Raw genomic sequence first — 15,776 nt, 5'->3', positions numbered from 1 at the left:
ATTTAAAAGCGTAACAGAGTTAGTCAGAGCAGACTGCCTGGTTTCAAGGGAGGAAGTGAAGAGGGATAAAGAGCATGGTGTATGATTTCAAAGACTTCTCACAGAATTTTAAGAACACAGTTTCAAAGGGTGCCAATTTATGCTGTGTATCCCAAACCGCATTGAAATATTTCATCGCTTATCTCCCGCAAGAGAAGGAGGCTGGTTGGCTTTTTAAGCCCGATACAGCCAAACGTTGTGGCTGTTGGCTGGTTCATTTCATTGCTTTAAAAAAACAAAAAGAAAATAAAGGGGTTTTGATGATAGTATCAAGTCTTGAATTATGTTTCCCTGGGAATAGGTTGAAAGTAACCCTTTCAACTGTTTTAAAGGCCTCTTTCTATCCTGTGTACTTATAATATTAGATACATCTCAGGAAGTGGGCCAGTTTAACCCAACAGGCCCTGCAGACAGTAAAATAAGCCCAAAGTCAATAATTCTTGGGACTATGTAACTATGTAGCAGATATTGTTTGAAATAAAGGGCTAGGGATGAATAATTGAGGTTCCCTCACATGATTTCATCTTATTGTAGTATTCAGCTTGATTCATATCATACACATGTCAATAAGTTAGCTCTAGCAATGTTTTACTTTTTATAGTTTGTATTCACAGTGGTTGTGATACTGATTTTCTATCAGGATTTATTATCTTATTCCCACCTAGACTGAATAAATTCACATTTGCATTATAGATGGGTCTGTTCGGTTCTATTTTCAAGCTGATTTATTTTTTTAAGGACAATTATTCAATATGGTTTAGATTTTAAATAATAATTAAAAAACAACTCTACTTGTACTGTTTTAAATACAAAAGTGGTGGATTCAGGTTTAAATGTTTTAAACCAGATAAAAGCTGTGTATTTCTATTCCCTCTGATGAATAACATATGTATTACAATCAGGAAACTGCCCTTTGCAGTGGTCGCAAAGTACATTAGGGGACTTTACCTCTAAAGCCCTTCTGGAAGAGGTTTTATAATTTTTTTCTCATATGTGTGAAGCTGTAATACAAATAATGTGTTTTGGTGTGGAGCCTAAAGTCAGCTATGCATATCATCAAAAGTTAGGAAAAGGAAGAAATCTGAAAATAATACCCAGAGGCCTTTTTTGGCCAGGCTCCCCTTATAAACAGAAATTAGCATTCAGTTAGGGTGCATGTAATGTTTTTTTTTTCTTAAATCATTCCAGCATACATTGATAGCTGATACCAATATGGGCTGAAGCATGACTTTAACATACAGTATAGTTCTGCAAAGTAGGAGAAAAATTGCATAGTTTGTTTAGCTTTATTTATTAGTTTGTTTATCAAACTGATCACAGTATTCAAAGTATAACTGCCCTAGTGCATTTTGTTTTGTTTTGTTTTTTGTTTTAGATTTCTATCACCTTCCTGGACTTGAACTCATCAGTTGGACCAAATTTCCCAGCCATCTTTTGACCACACATGCACCGTCTGCTAATCCATAGATCTCATGATTGTTTTTGCCGTTTGTTTTCCTTTGAATTGAGACCCCTAATGGGAAATGACACACCTCTCTTCATATATGCATGGAATAGTTGAACACTTATGACTCTTTTTGTGGCGCTTTCCCATTCTCCACCATTTACTGTTGTTTCTTTACAAGTCACTTGTGCTAAAGAAAATTGTGGTGCAGCCACCAGAAACATCGTAATTTGGATTGAGAAGCGTGACAGTGTTGAACCATTTTCTTATTTCCTCAGTGGGTTTTCCTTTAACTGAGACAAGAGCAGCTCCCCTAGTGGCAGCAGTCAACAGGGACATTGCTGCACAAGAGGTTATATATTGGTTGGTTTATTAGGTTACGTTTTTGTTCGTTGTTTTCTTCCTTTGCTGAGTAGACTTAGGAGTTTTGCCAAGACATATTTTAGAAGTACTTGTCTCTCACACGTTTCTGCTGTTTCATACCATAGTTGTTGTATTCTCTGTTCTGTAAAGGTAATTTGTCAAGCTACCTATTCCATCAAAAATAGCTCAGAAATCCTTTTTTTCCTCTCTCACAAAGTTTGTTTTCTGTAGCAATGCCTTGCAAGCACATACCACTGTCACTGGCATTTGAACACGTGTGTCATCTATTACAAGTGTGGAAGTCAAATGGAAATAAAAGTGTTTGTTTTCTTGGTGTTGTTAATGAAGAGAAAAAGTGACACAAGGAACATTAAGTTTCAATACCAGCAGGCTATGTGTCCACACTGGCTTTTGTAAATCAATTCAGTCTCTCGTTTTGAACAGATCTGCCTTCAAGGCTTGTCATTTACTCTCCCTCTGATAAGCAGAGATAAAGGCAACCTTGATCTGGGAGTGGGTTTTTCATGCAACAGCAGGAGAATGGGGCAGGGAAGGGGGTTGACACATTTTAAACATTACAGAGATTCTCTTTCCTGCCAGTTTGGAAATAGGAGCGAGTCAAATGCCTCAAAGACTGAATTTATTTAGATTTTTTTCCCCACAAAGCGGTCTGTACGTTAATGCATGTGAAAACTGTTTCTGAAGGCCACTCAGTGTAACTGGAATTCCCTGCCTTTCTTCATGTGTGCTGTACTGACAGCCCCTGTCACCTTTTACACAAGTGAAAGGCATGTGGGGCAGCAGTTTCCTACACTCCAGCATTAACTGGGAACTGGGAAGTTGGAAATATTGATTGCGAGTGACCACAGCCTAACCTTCTTTGCCCCTTCCATTGTATTTGAAAAGAAAAACACCCAATCACTTCAGCTCTTCACACCCCTCCCGGCCTGGAGGCAATAATCTAAGGAAGGAGTTTATCATATTACATCGGACTATTTTCCATTTGATTTTCCTGAGAGGATGTTCTGGCTTGCAGTGAATGTGTAGCACTGTGATAAGTGAGCAACACAGTGGAGAGCAGTGCACAATCCCATCCTGGCATTACAGTACGATAGGAGACCCACAATCAGTCACATTAACCATGAAAGTGCCTGGCAAACCTTCATATCAATGCAGGTAGTAGTTGTAGTAGTTTTTATTTAAAAATAGCAATTTAGGTGTTAGTACATTGAATTACATATTTTATAGTATTTTTATATCCTGCTATATCTGTACAGCTATTTCAAAGTCTCAAAAGTCGAGTATGTTAGTAAAAATATATTTCAGCTTTATGTACCACACAGTAAAATAAACAGTATTATTGTTTAATGAATTCATTTATTTAAACACATATCTTCCATATGCACTTCTTCTGTTCTGCTTTCTTAACTCTGAGTATAACAATATTGTTATGTGGTTATTAGGTGAGAATAGGCACAAAAATAATTAGACTGAAGAAAATGTTTGTGGGGTGGAGGAATCTTAATAAGCTATGTTCATTCACTCATTCATTCATTCAAGTATTTATTTACAGTTGTCTCTTATATTGTTCAGCACTAACAATAGCATAGTTTCTCATGTTTTTCCAAATGTTCCACCAGGAAACCTCACTCAGACAGACATTGGCCAGAAGAATCCAGCCCTTTTCCAGAGTAAACAAATGAATTTCCTTGTACATGATTGACTTACCCACACTGCTGCACACCCCCTTTAAAGTTAGCAATCACATGCTTTCTAAGACAAATGCGCAACTGAATTTGAGGAGTGGTGTGCGTTTGAAATGTTTAATGCTCAGTAAGTAGAAAAGTGTAATGCTTTAGAATGGCTTGGAAAGCTGAACCAACAGACTCATCTTGCAACAGCCTATTGGTAGATGCATATTTCATAGGCCAAAGAAACTGAACGCTTCAACTCTTAACACTGACGAGAAAATTCAGGCACCGATTCTAAATCAACATGACGACAATGTCTTTAGGCAGCCATGCCATCATAAATAGGATTTTTTTTATTCACCGCATCGCTATCGTATGTTGGAATCAACTTGACTTACATTTCAATGAGGTCTTGTTTTTGTTTTACGGTCAAGTGCGTTCTACTTGAACTCAGGCTGTTGCTCGCCTCGCCAATGTTAACACAGTTGCAGTAGGAGTGCAGAACAGAAGAGAGAGACAGAAATAAAAGAAAGAACAACAACAAATGGAAGATTTTATTTTTTTTCTAGAGGAGAGGGACCCAGCAGGGAGGCGGGGAGGCCATGGCAAGCATGTTTGTTCTCACAAGTGGGGGGATGGCCACAAACATACCCATGATGAGAGTTCAATGCATAAATGGAAGCGGAGTGGGGAGGACTGTGGGCAGTTAACTTGGCCAGTGTTTTACAATGTGAACAACTGGAACAGCCCTCATTCTCCATCTGTCAGCATTCCACATTCTGCTGTGTGGGGGGGCTCGGTAGGTTTCATCAATGTACCTCTGACACCCTGCTCTATAATTACGAGACTGTTAATTTATCTGACCCCCAAAGTTCAATTAGACTGTTAGGATCTCAGTATGTGGCATTCCTAGTTCACTTTACTATACCCATGAACCCCACTACTTGTTCCTTAAGGGGTTTATGCTGAATTTACAGCAGTGTTGAAAGTGGAGTACTTTTTAACATAGGTGTGGTTTCTTATCTTTCTCTGTCATTCGGGTGAACTGGGTACAGTGCTGACCTTGACACCACCATGGCTTGGTTGATCGGTACCCTAACTTTAGAGGTTGTCTGTTATAATTACACAAACTCTTGCTATAGTGGTCATCTTCTTTATTTTACAATTTTACAAGTACCTGAACTTGGTAGTGTAATGGAGAGAGTTTAAAATGAAAGACTATGCTATAACCACAACCAACGTCAGCCTTCTTCTTGCCAGGAGATTAACAGTTACCTTGCTTGTCCCTATAAAACTGTTGTTAAATGCTTGGGAGTTGTAATTCTTATTTTTTCATAACACAATTAGCCCAATAAAAGTGCAACATGCTTTCCTTCAAGTTAGAGTTTCCTCTAGGCAGACAGTACTAAACCTGTCAAAAACTGGGCCACACTCCAGGGGTTAGTGAGAGGGCTAAAATGTAATCTTGGCTTTCCAGAGAGCCATTTTCGATGGATGAAATTCTAAATAATTTCGCACCCAAAGGTGTTAAGCTTAACGCTTTTCTTTTTTTTTTCCCCTCGTGTTTTCTGTTCTAGTGCAGCTGTTCACTGCTGGAGCTGAGAATCCAAGCAAGGGTATGTTTTTAATGCAAGAGTGAGGTCATATTTCTTTCGAGGGATAAATAGCTAAGACAGAATCAAACACCAGTGACTGTACTGCTAAAATATAATTACTGTCAAAGGCCCGGAGATATGAAAGCTGATTCATACAAATATGGGGATTTAAAGATTGAAACTCCTGATATGTAGCATTTAATGATCTATGTCAATATAAAAGTATGCAAATATCTGTCCAAAGTTTGCTGAGCTGCTTCTTCAGTACTGGGCTGACTCATATAGTTCTTGTATAATATAGATAGTTAAAAATAAATATTATTTTGTCTCTGGTTTGCATGTAAATGGTCCGCAAACAGACTTCCACATTAACCTTCAAATTAAATTAGATGTGTAATAGGATAAAATTATACTTCTCTGACAGCTACAACAGTGGAGGGAGAGTAAAGTTTCCTCAAACCTGGCCTGGGCTGGCAGGACATTAAAGAAAGTGTGTTTTGGATTGCATTTCACAGCAGCCCGATCTTCCTGGATGTAGGGGAACGTCACAAGAGGTGCGCAGCTGCAGATGAGGCAAACACCACATTTCCAGCTCCACAACACGCAACACTTTCCAGCTGCAATACCAAATATTCATTTTTTTCCCTTCACCAGCAGGCAGAGACAGATCTTCATATGTGGGTTGTGATGTCATGTAAACAGTTAGTTTGAAGAATCCTAGCACCGTGACCCACAGCGCAGAGACTCAAGGTCAAGGCACTTTTTGTTATTGTTTGTTTGTTTGTTTGTCTCATATAAGTCTTTAACATTATGTGGAGAGGGCACAAGATGGAGAATCGTGCTGTGTGGAATAATATCTTTCCCTCTGGACTTTTAAGATTACCAATCGCAGAGACTTACTCTCTGTAATGTGTACCTACTTTTTTAACAGAAAAATACCCAAGTATAACTTCAGATCTGTAACATTGTGTGCTGTTTTGAAATAAATGGTAATACCTGGAGGTCTGAAGTAACATGAATGGATAATAGTGTTCATGATTTGTTAAACTCCCTTCAACCTATTTATTATTTTTAACTGTGCTTGGGGAATAGTGACCACTGAGGACTGTTGCTTACAGGGCTGAAATGTCTGCTTCGGACAATGTTTTAATTCACCAAACCCTGATGCACTTTATTCTCTGTCGTCAGTCTAAATAAATATTATGTTTCTAAAGTATACTGGTAACAAAGACAGACTTTTTGGGGGGGTTGGTTGAATTGAGAGCATATCAACCTTGAACACTTTCTTGCCGAATCACATATTTCCTGACGTGGTTTATTGTAAATTTTATAGATTTACAGATGGGCTTCCAAATTTTCAGTGGCATAATTTTACCCTAACAGAATGTAATTAACTGTGAATTGTATTTCTCATGTTAGTCTGCAAAGAAGACCAGAACTGTGAAGGGTTTCATTGCTTTGAGGTACTGATACATGGGCAAGGGCCGTGACTGAATAAACAGTTTTTTAGGAAAATGTTTATGGTCTATTGGACACTAATTTAAATTTATCAAGCTCAAACTGCAGCCTCTAAAATTGAAAATGTTCCTCCAGTTTGCCTGAACAGCTCTACCAGCTTTTCCCTAGGTTATAAAAACCTTGGACTGCTTCATAGAAACACATTTGAAAGTGGTTTACAGCCCTTGTTTACAAATTAGTCTGGCATGCAGCGAATAAGACATAAACAGGGCTTCAAGATGGTATCTCTATATCCGCTAATTCAGTGTTAAGGACAAAGTTAGTCATGTGTGGCAATAATGTTGCAGGAGATGGATTTAAAAAAAAAAGACTAATGATATAACGAGAGACAGTTGAATTAGAGGAATAATAAATACATACAACGGTGCCAAGTCACTAATATCCCAAGAGAAGAAGGCAGTTCACTTACTTGTAAATGTCTGACAAAGAGAACTCCTCCGCAACAAGGATATAGTGGTCAAATCTGGTCCTGAAAAAAACTAAAATGGTTCTTGTTTGGTCAGTATGAAATTTTTTGTTTCAAGAATCTGTCTTGGCTGTGTCATTAACTCCTAATAAATTCATACAATACAGCCTGTGAAAGCTAATTTTGGTGGAGTAGAGGGTGATTTTTATTTATTTATTTTCTTCCCCCAGTCCTGTACTACTCAAGTCATGCACACTGGGAATTCATCTCATAACCAGACCTCCACACACATCATTAATTAAACCTCTCAGTGCCTGTGCATTTAGCGGTCTCTGCCAAGTCAAGGCAGTAGTTTGGGGGTGAAGGCAGCGTACATTAGAAGTAACTGCTGAGTGGGTTTTGAAGCCAACTTATGCTCGCTTATATTAACATTCGCTTTGGATACAGGACCAGTTGAGTGTGGTTTTTGGGGTGAAGAAACTTGAGACTAAAAACTTTAACATTGTTTTGACTATATTTCTCCTTTGTTTATTACTTGATTTTTCTGTTTTATATTACTATTTGTTTCTTTATATTTCTTTAAGCAAGAATGCCTTACATGCACATGCATACATACATACATACATACATACATACATACATACATACATATATAGATATATACATATATACATACAAATACTGTCTGATTTCATTATTCAAAATCATCATAATTCTTAAAGTAAACTACCTATATCTTTGAAAACAATATATGGTTCCAGGAATTAGGGAGTGGGGGGCATGTTGAACATTTCAAATGCAAATATTACACATATACATAACTATAGAATTATTGAATATATTAAAAACACATGATCCTCCCGGTGATGGTGGCTTCACGGTGTGTGTGTTTTGCTAAGGCTTCAACAAGTTGAATATTTTTCTTAAGATACTAAATAGTTAGAGGTGTCAACCAATTTGTTTAAAATACCACAGAACTTTGCTTTCCTTTTCTCCTTTTTTTGCTCAATGTAAAGAAATCCCTGCATCACGCTCTGGCGATGGCTGAACCGCACTTAAAGGCACCAAATTAGCGGAGCTGCTGCTGAGCTAAAGGGCGAGGGCAGCTTCGGCTCTGACACGATTGTGCTGTGCTTGACGATGCTAACTGGGGAAAAGAGCGCTATAATTTGCAATGGTGCTAATGACATGAGAGGTGGCTTTTTCATGACTATTTATTATTTCATATTATTTTCCCATCTGGTTCTTTAAAGTCAATCTGTTTATTTATATATAAATATAAATATAGCTTTGTTCAATCTATAAATCTAGTCAGTTAAAAAGCATGTGCCGTGTACTCTGACAATCAACATTCCAGACAATTGAACATGCAGTGTGGAGGACATGTTCGCACTTACCGTATGACATGTTTTGAAGGGGGAACTGATACTACACTCATGTTTGCCATTTTAGCTGCCTTTTTCTATACATGCTTTGCTCTTTCTTTCCTATGTGAAATGTAAATCTGTTTTTAAAAGATGACTTTTGCAAACAATGTAAATTACAATATACAAATGTAACTGGTTTCCTTAAAGAATGCACGCTGTCAATTTCCTGTGCTTTGTCTGATTCATTTCTGGTCCTGGTAGGTCTTTTTAGTAAAAAAAAAAAGCACAAAACCAAAACAACAATGATAAAGCAGATGGGGATTTTTCTTTTATTTTTTTCCAGTTAACATTAACTGTTTCCAAAGTGTGGGAGTCAGGATGTGAATTTAAATGGTATGTGTACACAGACAGAATGCACTTTCCAATTGGCCTCAAGAATCCAATGGCCGTCCATGGCCTCCTGTGAAGTTGAGTTCTCCTGGTCACTGGCCACTTCCTCCCGGACGTCTGTCCGAAGCACACAACCGCAATACTGTCTCGCACACAAGGCTCTCTTCCGGGATGGACTATGAAGCTCATTGTTGTACGAACATGAAAACATGTAAATGCTCTCACACACAAGATTAAACAGGGTGGGTCCCCAGACGTTATATCTGAGCCCACATTTCTGAAGCGATCGCCAGGATCATTTCCAATTACATGTCATCCTGTGTCATGTGTTGTCTTTTCATAAAACCCACAGCTACATTTGATTTACACTGTTTTTATTTAGATGTTTGAGTTTTTGGTCAATTTTTATGGCAGTCATGTTTCACAGGTGATATTATTCAGTAGTAAAAGACTGTAGTGTTTGAAAGTGACAGTCAAAAAGGGGTTACTGATGCATGATATAGACTGACAGTTTATGTGATGGATTTGAGAAATTATTCAATAAGAAGTGTGCAGCCTCAATCCTCGGGGCCCTCTTGATTCCTCTTGATTTGACTATATCACTGTTTAAATAAAAATAATCATCAAATGGATATAAACATGGGTTTCATTGCATCCATTATTTTGCTTTGTGTATGGAAAGTACCCACAGTTGCTCACCTTTTATTAATAATAATACTAATAATAGTTTTCCCTATTAGTAATAATACTAATAATAGTTTTCCAGATTTGAGGGTGGGTGGGGAACAGAGGTCACTCCACATCCAGCAGATTAGCATCACACCAAGAGGATTAGAGGAAAAGATGTATTTCCATCCTACTCAGATGTCTCATTGTATCTTCTGAAGCTCTGTTGATTCACAATGTTACTGTGCTTACCTCCTAAATGACCGAATTCAGTCTCCTTCCCAGCTGAGGCGTTTGATCATTTGGAGTTGTGCATAAGGCTTGCCTGACTGCATCCCTCTAAGACAGCTTTCTCACCACAGAGTTAGAACCCGGTCCAAAATCAAATGTGGTTCCCATCTATCAAGCCATGTGACAATTGACTGCCCTGCTGACTGCTCTGGAAGGGCGACAGAAATACGTTTGAGAATGTAGTCGGCTTATAGTGGATAATTAACTGCCAATTGAAACTGACCACATGTATGTGTGTATGGCATATGAAGAGACCAGCTGTTTGCTTGCTTCATGGACTCCAACGAGAACCGATACAAACTGGGATCTCTCTAGAACTGAGCACAAAGTTGTATACTGCCTTAGTGATGTCAAATCAATTTGCAATCATTAGAAAAGAAAACTACAGGAGAGAAACTCTTAAAGCAGTAATTGAAACAGACCAGCCGAAGAGCAGTGTCTGTGTGCGAGTGTGTGTTTTGTTTAGTGGGTAAAGAAATGCTTTGCTTTTGTTATTAATGGAAGAATTAACCAGCATTCAGATCAGTGTGTAAAACGATAGAATTTCAAGCTGAAAAAAAAATTATTTTCTCATCTGTCACTTGACTCAAAGCTGTAAAAACAAAACATATTTGTTTTCAGGGAGGGGTACCGCCACTGTTTCACAGTGGTTCTGTGTCTGTATTTGTTGTGTAACCCATAGATCTTTGCAATTGACTATGCCGACTGCTTGTCTGGACTTAAAAATCTTTTTTCAAATCTACTTTTACTACCTAGAACCAAGTCATGGTCAAGACTGACAGGCTTTCATCCCAGGGTGATGTAGCTTTGACCTTTTTCAAATTACAGAGCTTGAATCCATGAGGAGAGACTTTTGGCTACTTTGTTACATTTTATATTTTAGAAAAGATATGTGTCCCAATATAGAGACCCTGTGTTAGGACTATTTTCCACTATGAATGGGTTTTTAATTGTGAACAGTTGCTGGCCAAAATTTACATACCATTTGCAAATAAGGAAATGTTTTCTCAACCATGGCAAACATTCTGATTTGGACAAAATATAATTGACAAGCTGTAAACTAAAATGGACAGTGTATTTATAAAACTCCACATTTAGACAGTGGGCACCATCTTGTACAGAACAACAAACATATTAAATATATTTTTCATTCACATTTATGCATTTATATATGTATCCTGATTAATACTATCTCATATCATATAAAAATTGTATACTTAAGGAAGAGACTTCTGTGCTTGCATGTATTCATTTATAGGTTTTTCAAACTTCTTTTTGTTTTATTCGGCCTACATTTATTCTGATCAGCTCATTGTACCAGACCACATACATTCCTTCAAAGACCACAGGTTTCTAGAGTTTGTAGAGTTCAGCCCATCTGTGTCATCTAGAGATTTGGTCATCATGTGGGAGAAAATGGCTAACAAATTAACATTATCGGAGGACACCCAAGAAGTCTTATGAGCAAACCAATGCTTTTAGGTACTGGATACATATCATTTTTGTATTTTGTTTGATTTTGGTCTTGTGGGGGAAGGTGTTATATATATATATACTTGGATGGATTAAATCAATAACCTTATTAATCGTGCGGAGGGTTACCAATGACTTGACAACGAGCGTGACTGCAGTACGCAGTATGCAGTAAACATCAGTTTCCTGTATTTGAATAAGACTTTGACTGAAATGAAGCACGTACAGCCTGCATTTCACAGTGCTCAGTGGTCCTGGCTTGGCTGAGTCATGTGCCAGTCCACACACAGCAGTGCAGAACAGTGCAGGGCCGGTGCTCTTCGGTGGTCTAGAAGCCAAAGCTTTTCTATACTACGTCTGCATCTTTGGAGGTTTTTTTTGGCTGGCCAATAAAGCAGCAACAGGTTTGTTTGAAGTTTTTTTTTCTGTATTGATTAATGAGGCACTATAAATAACTAACTGCAGGAGCAGCATGATGTCAGATGGGCCTGTGATAGTGGCAGCGAAGGGAGGGCTGCTACAAAAATTAATCACACTGTGACATGAAATCACTCTAATGGGGTTGCATACATTTTTGCCAGTCATATCAGAATTTTGTAGTTGAATGGCATTCAGGGTGAAAAATCATATATACTGTAGATATTGTCTGGTTAGCAATAACTTTGTTAATAAGTTTTTGACGTATCTGACTTTTCAGCTTGCAGTTTTTGGACATCCCGCAGTGTCCACCTTCCTTGTAATCAATGTGAGTAAATTAATGAGCACCTCTGAAACTGTCCACGTTTCTCACAATTCCACTAACGTCAGAATCCTCAGTAAAGTCGTTTGGAGCCTGAATGATGTACCAGATACAGCTCAGTTAATGGCTGCTGCTTTTTGTGCTTGATTTCCTGGAATTAGACAATTAAATACCATCAGTTTTATTACTATTGTTTGTCATGTCAGAGATTATTCATTTTATTTTAATTGTGTCTGTCTGTTTTTTTATGTTCTGTTTTTGAGGGGTTAGCCCAGGCCTCAATCAAATTGATTAACAAAGGCAATGCAACACCTTGTGATTATAAATTATTATACATTTTAGAGACAATCTAAGCCTTGGGATACAAACATTTGGTTTAGAGTGATATTTTATTATTCATAAATAATATTATTTATAGCAAGGCATTGCATAGGATGTTTCCATTAAAAAAATAGTTGTTTAATAAAACCACAAACATTTTACCACATATTCTTTTGAGGGAAATATTGACAAATATTGAGGGAAAGATAGAGCAGGCAACTGAACATCTCCTGTCAGTAAGAGCTGTGCGTGATGCCAGGTCAGTAGTTTTCTGTATGGACACTTCAAAGTTGAAAAACTGAAAAAATATTAACTATTGGCTCAGTCCAGATTTCAATCAGCTCATTTTCAGACATTGAAAACCTGAATGAATCTGAACAGCAGTGTTCTGCTACAATACACAGTTAAGAGGCCAAATGAGATTTGATCAATTATACTGCTGACTCCAATGACAATCAATCCAAAGGCACACCTCTGAATGCATGTCCCCGCTTCAATTTTTACCCCAAGTGACTTTCTATACAAGAATTGTGTGGACTCCATAGTTAATATATTTTCCCATACCACACATTTCACGTTCCATAGAATTTGTATTATTGTAAGAGATTTTTCATGTGTATAAAGTATACCTTTACACCTTGTGTTTTTTTACTGTCAGGCTCAATATATTTATATGTCTTCAAGTCCCCATTACACAAAGTACACTTAATTCTGTTACAATAAATGTCCCAAATATGAAATGCAACTTGTATAAATATAGCCACTTTGAATATAAGTATTACATATGCTGCTTTGTCAAATCACATCCTCCATGAACAACCTTACTATACCTTTTCCAACCATAAAACTAAGGGCAGTTTTAAAACTTGAATTAATCAGCTACAATGTCAATTTGTATTTCTCACTCCTGCAATTTACTTTTATACTGTGAGCTTTTTTAATGTTGTAAAACAGTTAAATCCTTAAAAAATATTAAAATCTACATGTTGTTTCAGAGATCGAAGGGTTTGTGTTTGTTTGCCTGTATTTCATGCTCACTGCTTTGCAGAAAGCTGAAATTAGGTCCTATTTTTCCTCAAAGGTTTTAGGGTGACGTTTTATTTACACTTCTAACCAAAAGAATCTTATATACAGGAAATACTTGCAACTTCTAGTTTCTTTTCTTAAATGTGGGGAAGTTTATTTACTTACATGCACATTCCTGCTTTGCACACTTCTCTCCAAGATGTAGTGCTGAGGTTTTGCTGACCAAAACCCCTAGCTATATTTAGATCTTGTATTTTTAAATAAACTGACTGAAAAAGAAATGGGATTGTATCTAGACCATGAAGATGTCTAGAAGTGCCTAGGTCCCCGTTCTCTCCCTTAATAATCACCTAAATGGCAAGCCAATCAAATGAAGACATGGTAATATGCTTATGAGGTTAACACGCTACTGAATATTATTAAGAGATTCATATTGAATACCTCATATAATGTATCCAGAAGTGATAACGCATGGATATATAATACATATGCATATAAATAATGCATGCATAGATTTAATAGTTTCGCAATCATAAACTATTAATTTATACGAATACTTTATACTAACTTTTTATTTGTGCAAATTACATGTCAATCACATGCGTTGCAATGTCTTTAGTTACAAAATATTGTAAATGTATTCTGTTTTAATTTTTTTATATAATCTTCTAATCCTCGCAGAGTAAATACGTTTGAGAAAAACTGATTATTTGTGACCATTTCAGTCTGGCAATCAATTATGCAAATGTAAACGAAATACAAGGTTTTGACGATGAGAAATGCTGTTTCGTATTGAGTTCGGGATTTTTACAAGGTTTGATGCTTAATTTCTACACGTTTATGTATATGGTAAAGAATCTCCACTTAAGGTTGGAGTTAATATTGGAACAGATGTCGAATTTATGATCTGTCAGTTTGAATGTGGAATAGCAGCAGAATAGGGCTCCTACATAGGCTTTCTCTGTCATTTCTCTTCTCACTTCTCTTTCTCTTGGCATTTCATAACCATCTATAAATAAATGTGCAGGACTGGTTAAAAATAATAATCATCGTTTGATTTTATTTCCAAAGATTAATGTTTGTTTGTTTACTTTTCTTAGTTCTGTCACGAACTACCAGGGCAATGGCCCAGAGAGATTGCTGAGTAAATTGTTTATTTCACATTCTTGTTTTACCTTCTTACCTATTACTTGCAACTTATACTGGGGAAAAACGTCTTGTAAATTATTTATTATAATGATGATAATAACGAATCACTTAATACAACTTATTTTGTTAAACAAAATATTTTATTGGTGACATGGAATAAGGTACAACCGCTGTTAAGACATAAAATGATCTTTAGAAATAATATAAACATATTCACTAGATTTCAAATTAGTTTTTAAAGCTCAACATCAATTCCGAAGTGCATATAATTTTAAACATCCCTTTTCACTTAGCACAAATGTGTTCAAAAAATAATAATATGTTTTCGTACACATCACTGTGCGAGGACAACAAATTGTGTGTTCATATTAACAGCCGCGCTATGTTGGCATATTAAGGAGAGACACTATCCGACATCAAATGTGCAACAAGCTACACACAAAAGTGTAAATATTCCATATTTTGTGTAGAATTTCAACACATACGTTATTGGAGTGTATACCAAAGCACATACACACACACACACACACACACACACACACACACACACACACACACACACACACGTCTGCAATATGTAAACATAACGTCTGATGGATTTAAGGAAGTTGTATTTAGGCACAATGACAACGCACTTTCCCCATGATCTATAAACAGAATACAAGGCACCACATTTGACACTGGACTATTATACTACTCAATGGGACAGCTGGCTTATTTCTCTAAAGAATACATTTACATGTGCTGGAAATGAGCAAGCAATAGCATTAAAGCATGTATCTTAAACGTAGGTTGAAACCCGTGAGTCCAATACCTTGATTAATACATTAAACCATAAAATGACAACGGATAATTACTTTGCACTTCAAATCACGCTCAAAAAGCCAATGCATTCTGCATTCTCTTGTAGGTTTGGAATTGCAAATGGATTTTGGTTTGAATCTAAGTATATATATATATATATATATTGTTTGTTTTTGTTTTAGCATACATTGATTTTTTCTATGAATCATAACTTTCAGCTACTTCGTCTGAATTAAAAATAAAAAATAAAAATCTCCCGGAGGTCAATGTGGAGTAATAAAGGCTGCAGCCTACTTTACAAAATATATATTCTAAGCTGCGAATATGGAATTCAATGCTATTTTTTAATGGAAGTTAAGTAGCTTCTCTGAGCAAGTTAAAGGGAGGTAAGGGAAGGGAAACCCGATCTGATATAATCTGCCCGGCACTTGCTGAGCACCAAACATCAATGAAGTATTAAACGCTGAGTAGCTGTCAAACGCCCCACCTCTACT

General features: G+C 36.9%; 1 protein-coding gene and 1 long non-coding RNA gene across 2 annotated transcripts in view; one reads left to right on the top strand and one right to left on the bottom strand.

The window, feature by feature from the left end:
* Positions 1-810: 810 nt before the first annotated feature.
* On the top strand, positions 811-7,548 carry LOC136759113 (uncharacterized). Its single transcript, XR_010820010.1, has 3 exons — positions 811-5,153; positions 5,648-5,686; positions 5,787-7,548. It is a non-coding gene; the product is annotated as an uncharacterized LOC136759113 (long non-coding RNA).
* A 7,048-nt stretch (positions 7,549-14,596) lies between these two features.
* Positions 14,597-15,776, bottom strand: part of foxl1 (forkhead box L1) — a 4,526-nt gene continuing 3,346 nt past the window's right edge. Inside the window, exon 1 of the mRNA XM_066713963.1 lies at positions 14,597-15,776. This exon is cut by the window's right edge and continues 3,346 nt beyond it. Within this exon, the coding sequence (XP_066570060.1) occupies positions 15,627-15,776 (150 nt within the window). The 3' untranslated portion in view covers positions 14,597-15,626.

The sequence above is a fragment of the Amia ocellicauda genome, chromosome 9, assembly GCF_036373705.1.
Source record: "Amia ocellicauda isolate fAmiCal2 chromosome 9, fAmiCal2.hap1, whole genome shotgun sequence".
In the NCBI taxonomy this organism is placed as follows: Eukaryota; Metazoa; Chordata; class Actinopteri; order Amiiformes; family Amiidae; genus Amia; species Amia ocellicauda.
Note: the sequence above shows the minus strand (reverse complement) of the source record. Positions and strands in the feature narration are given on the sequence as shown.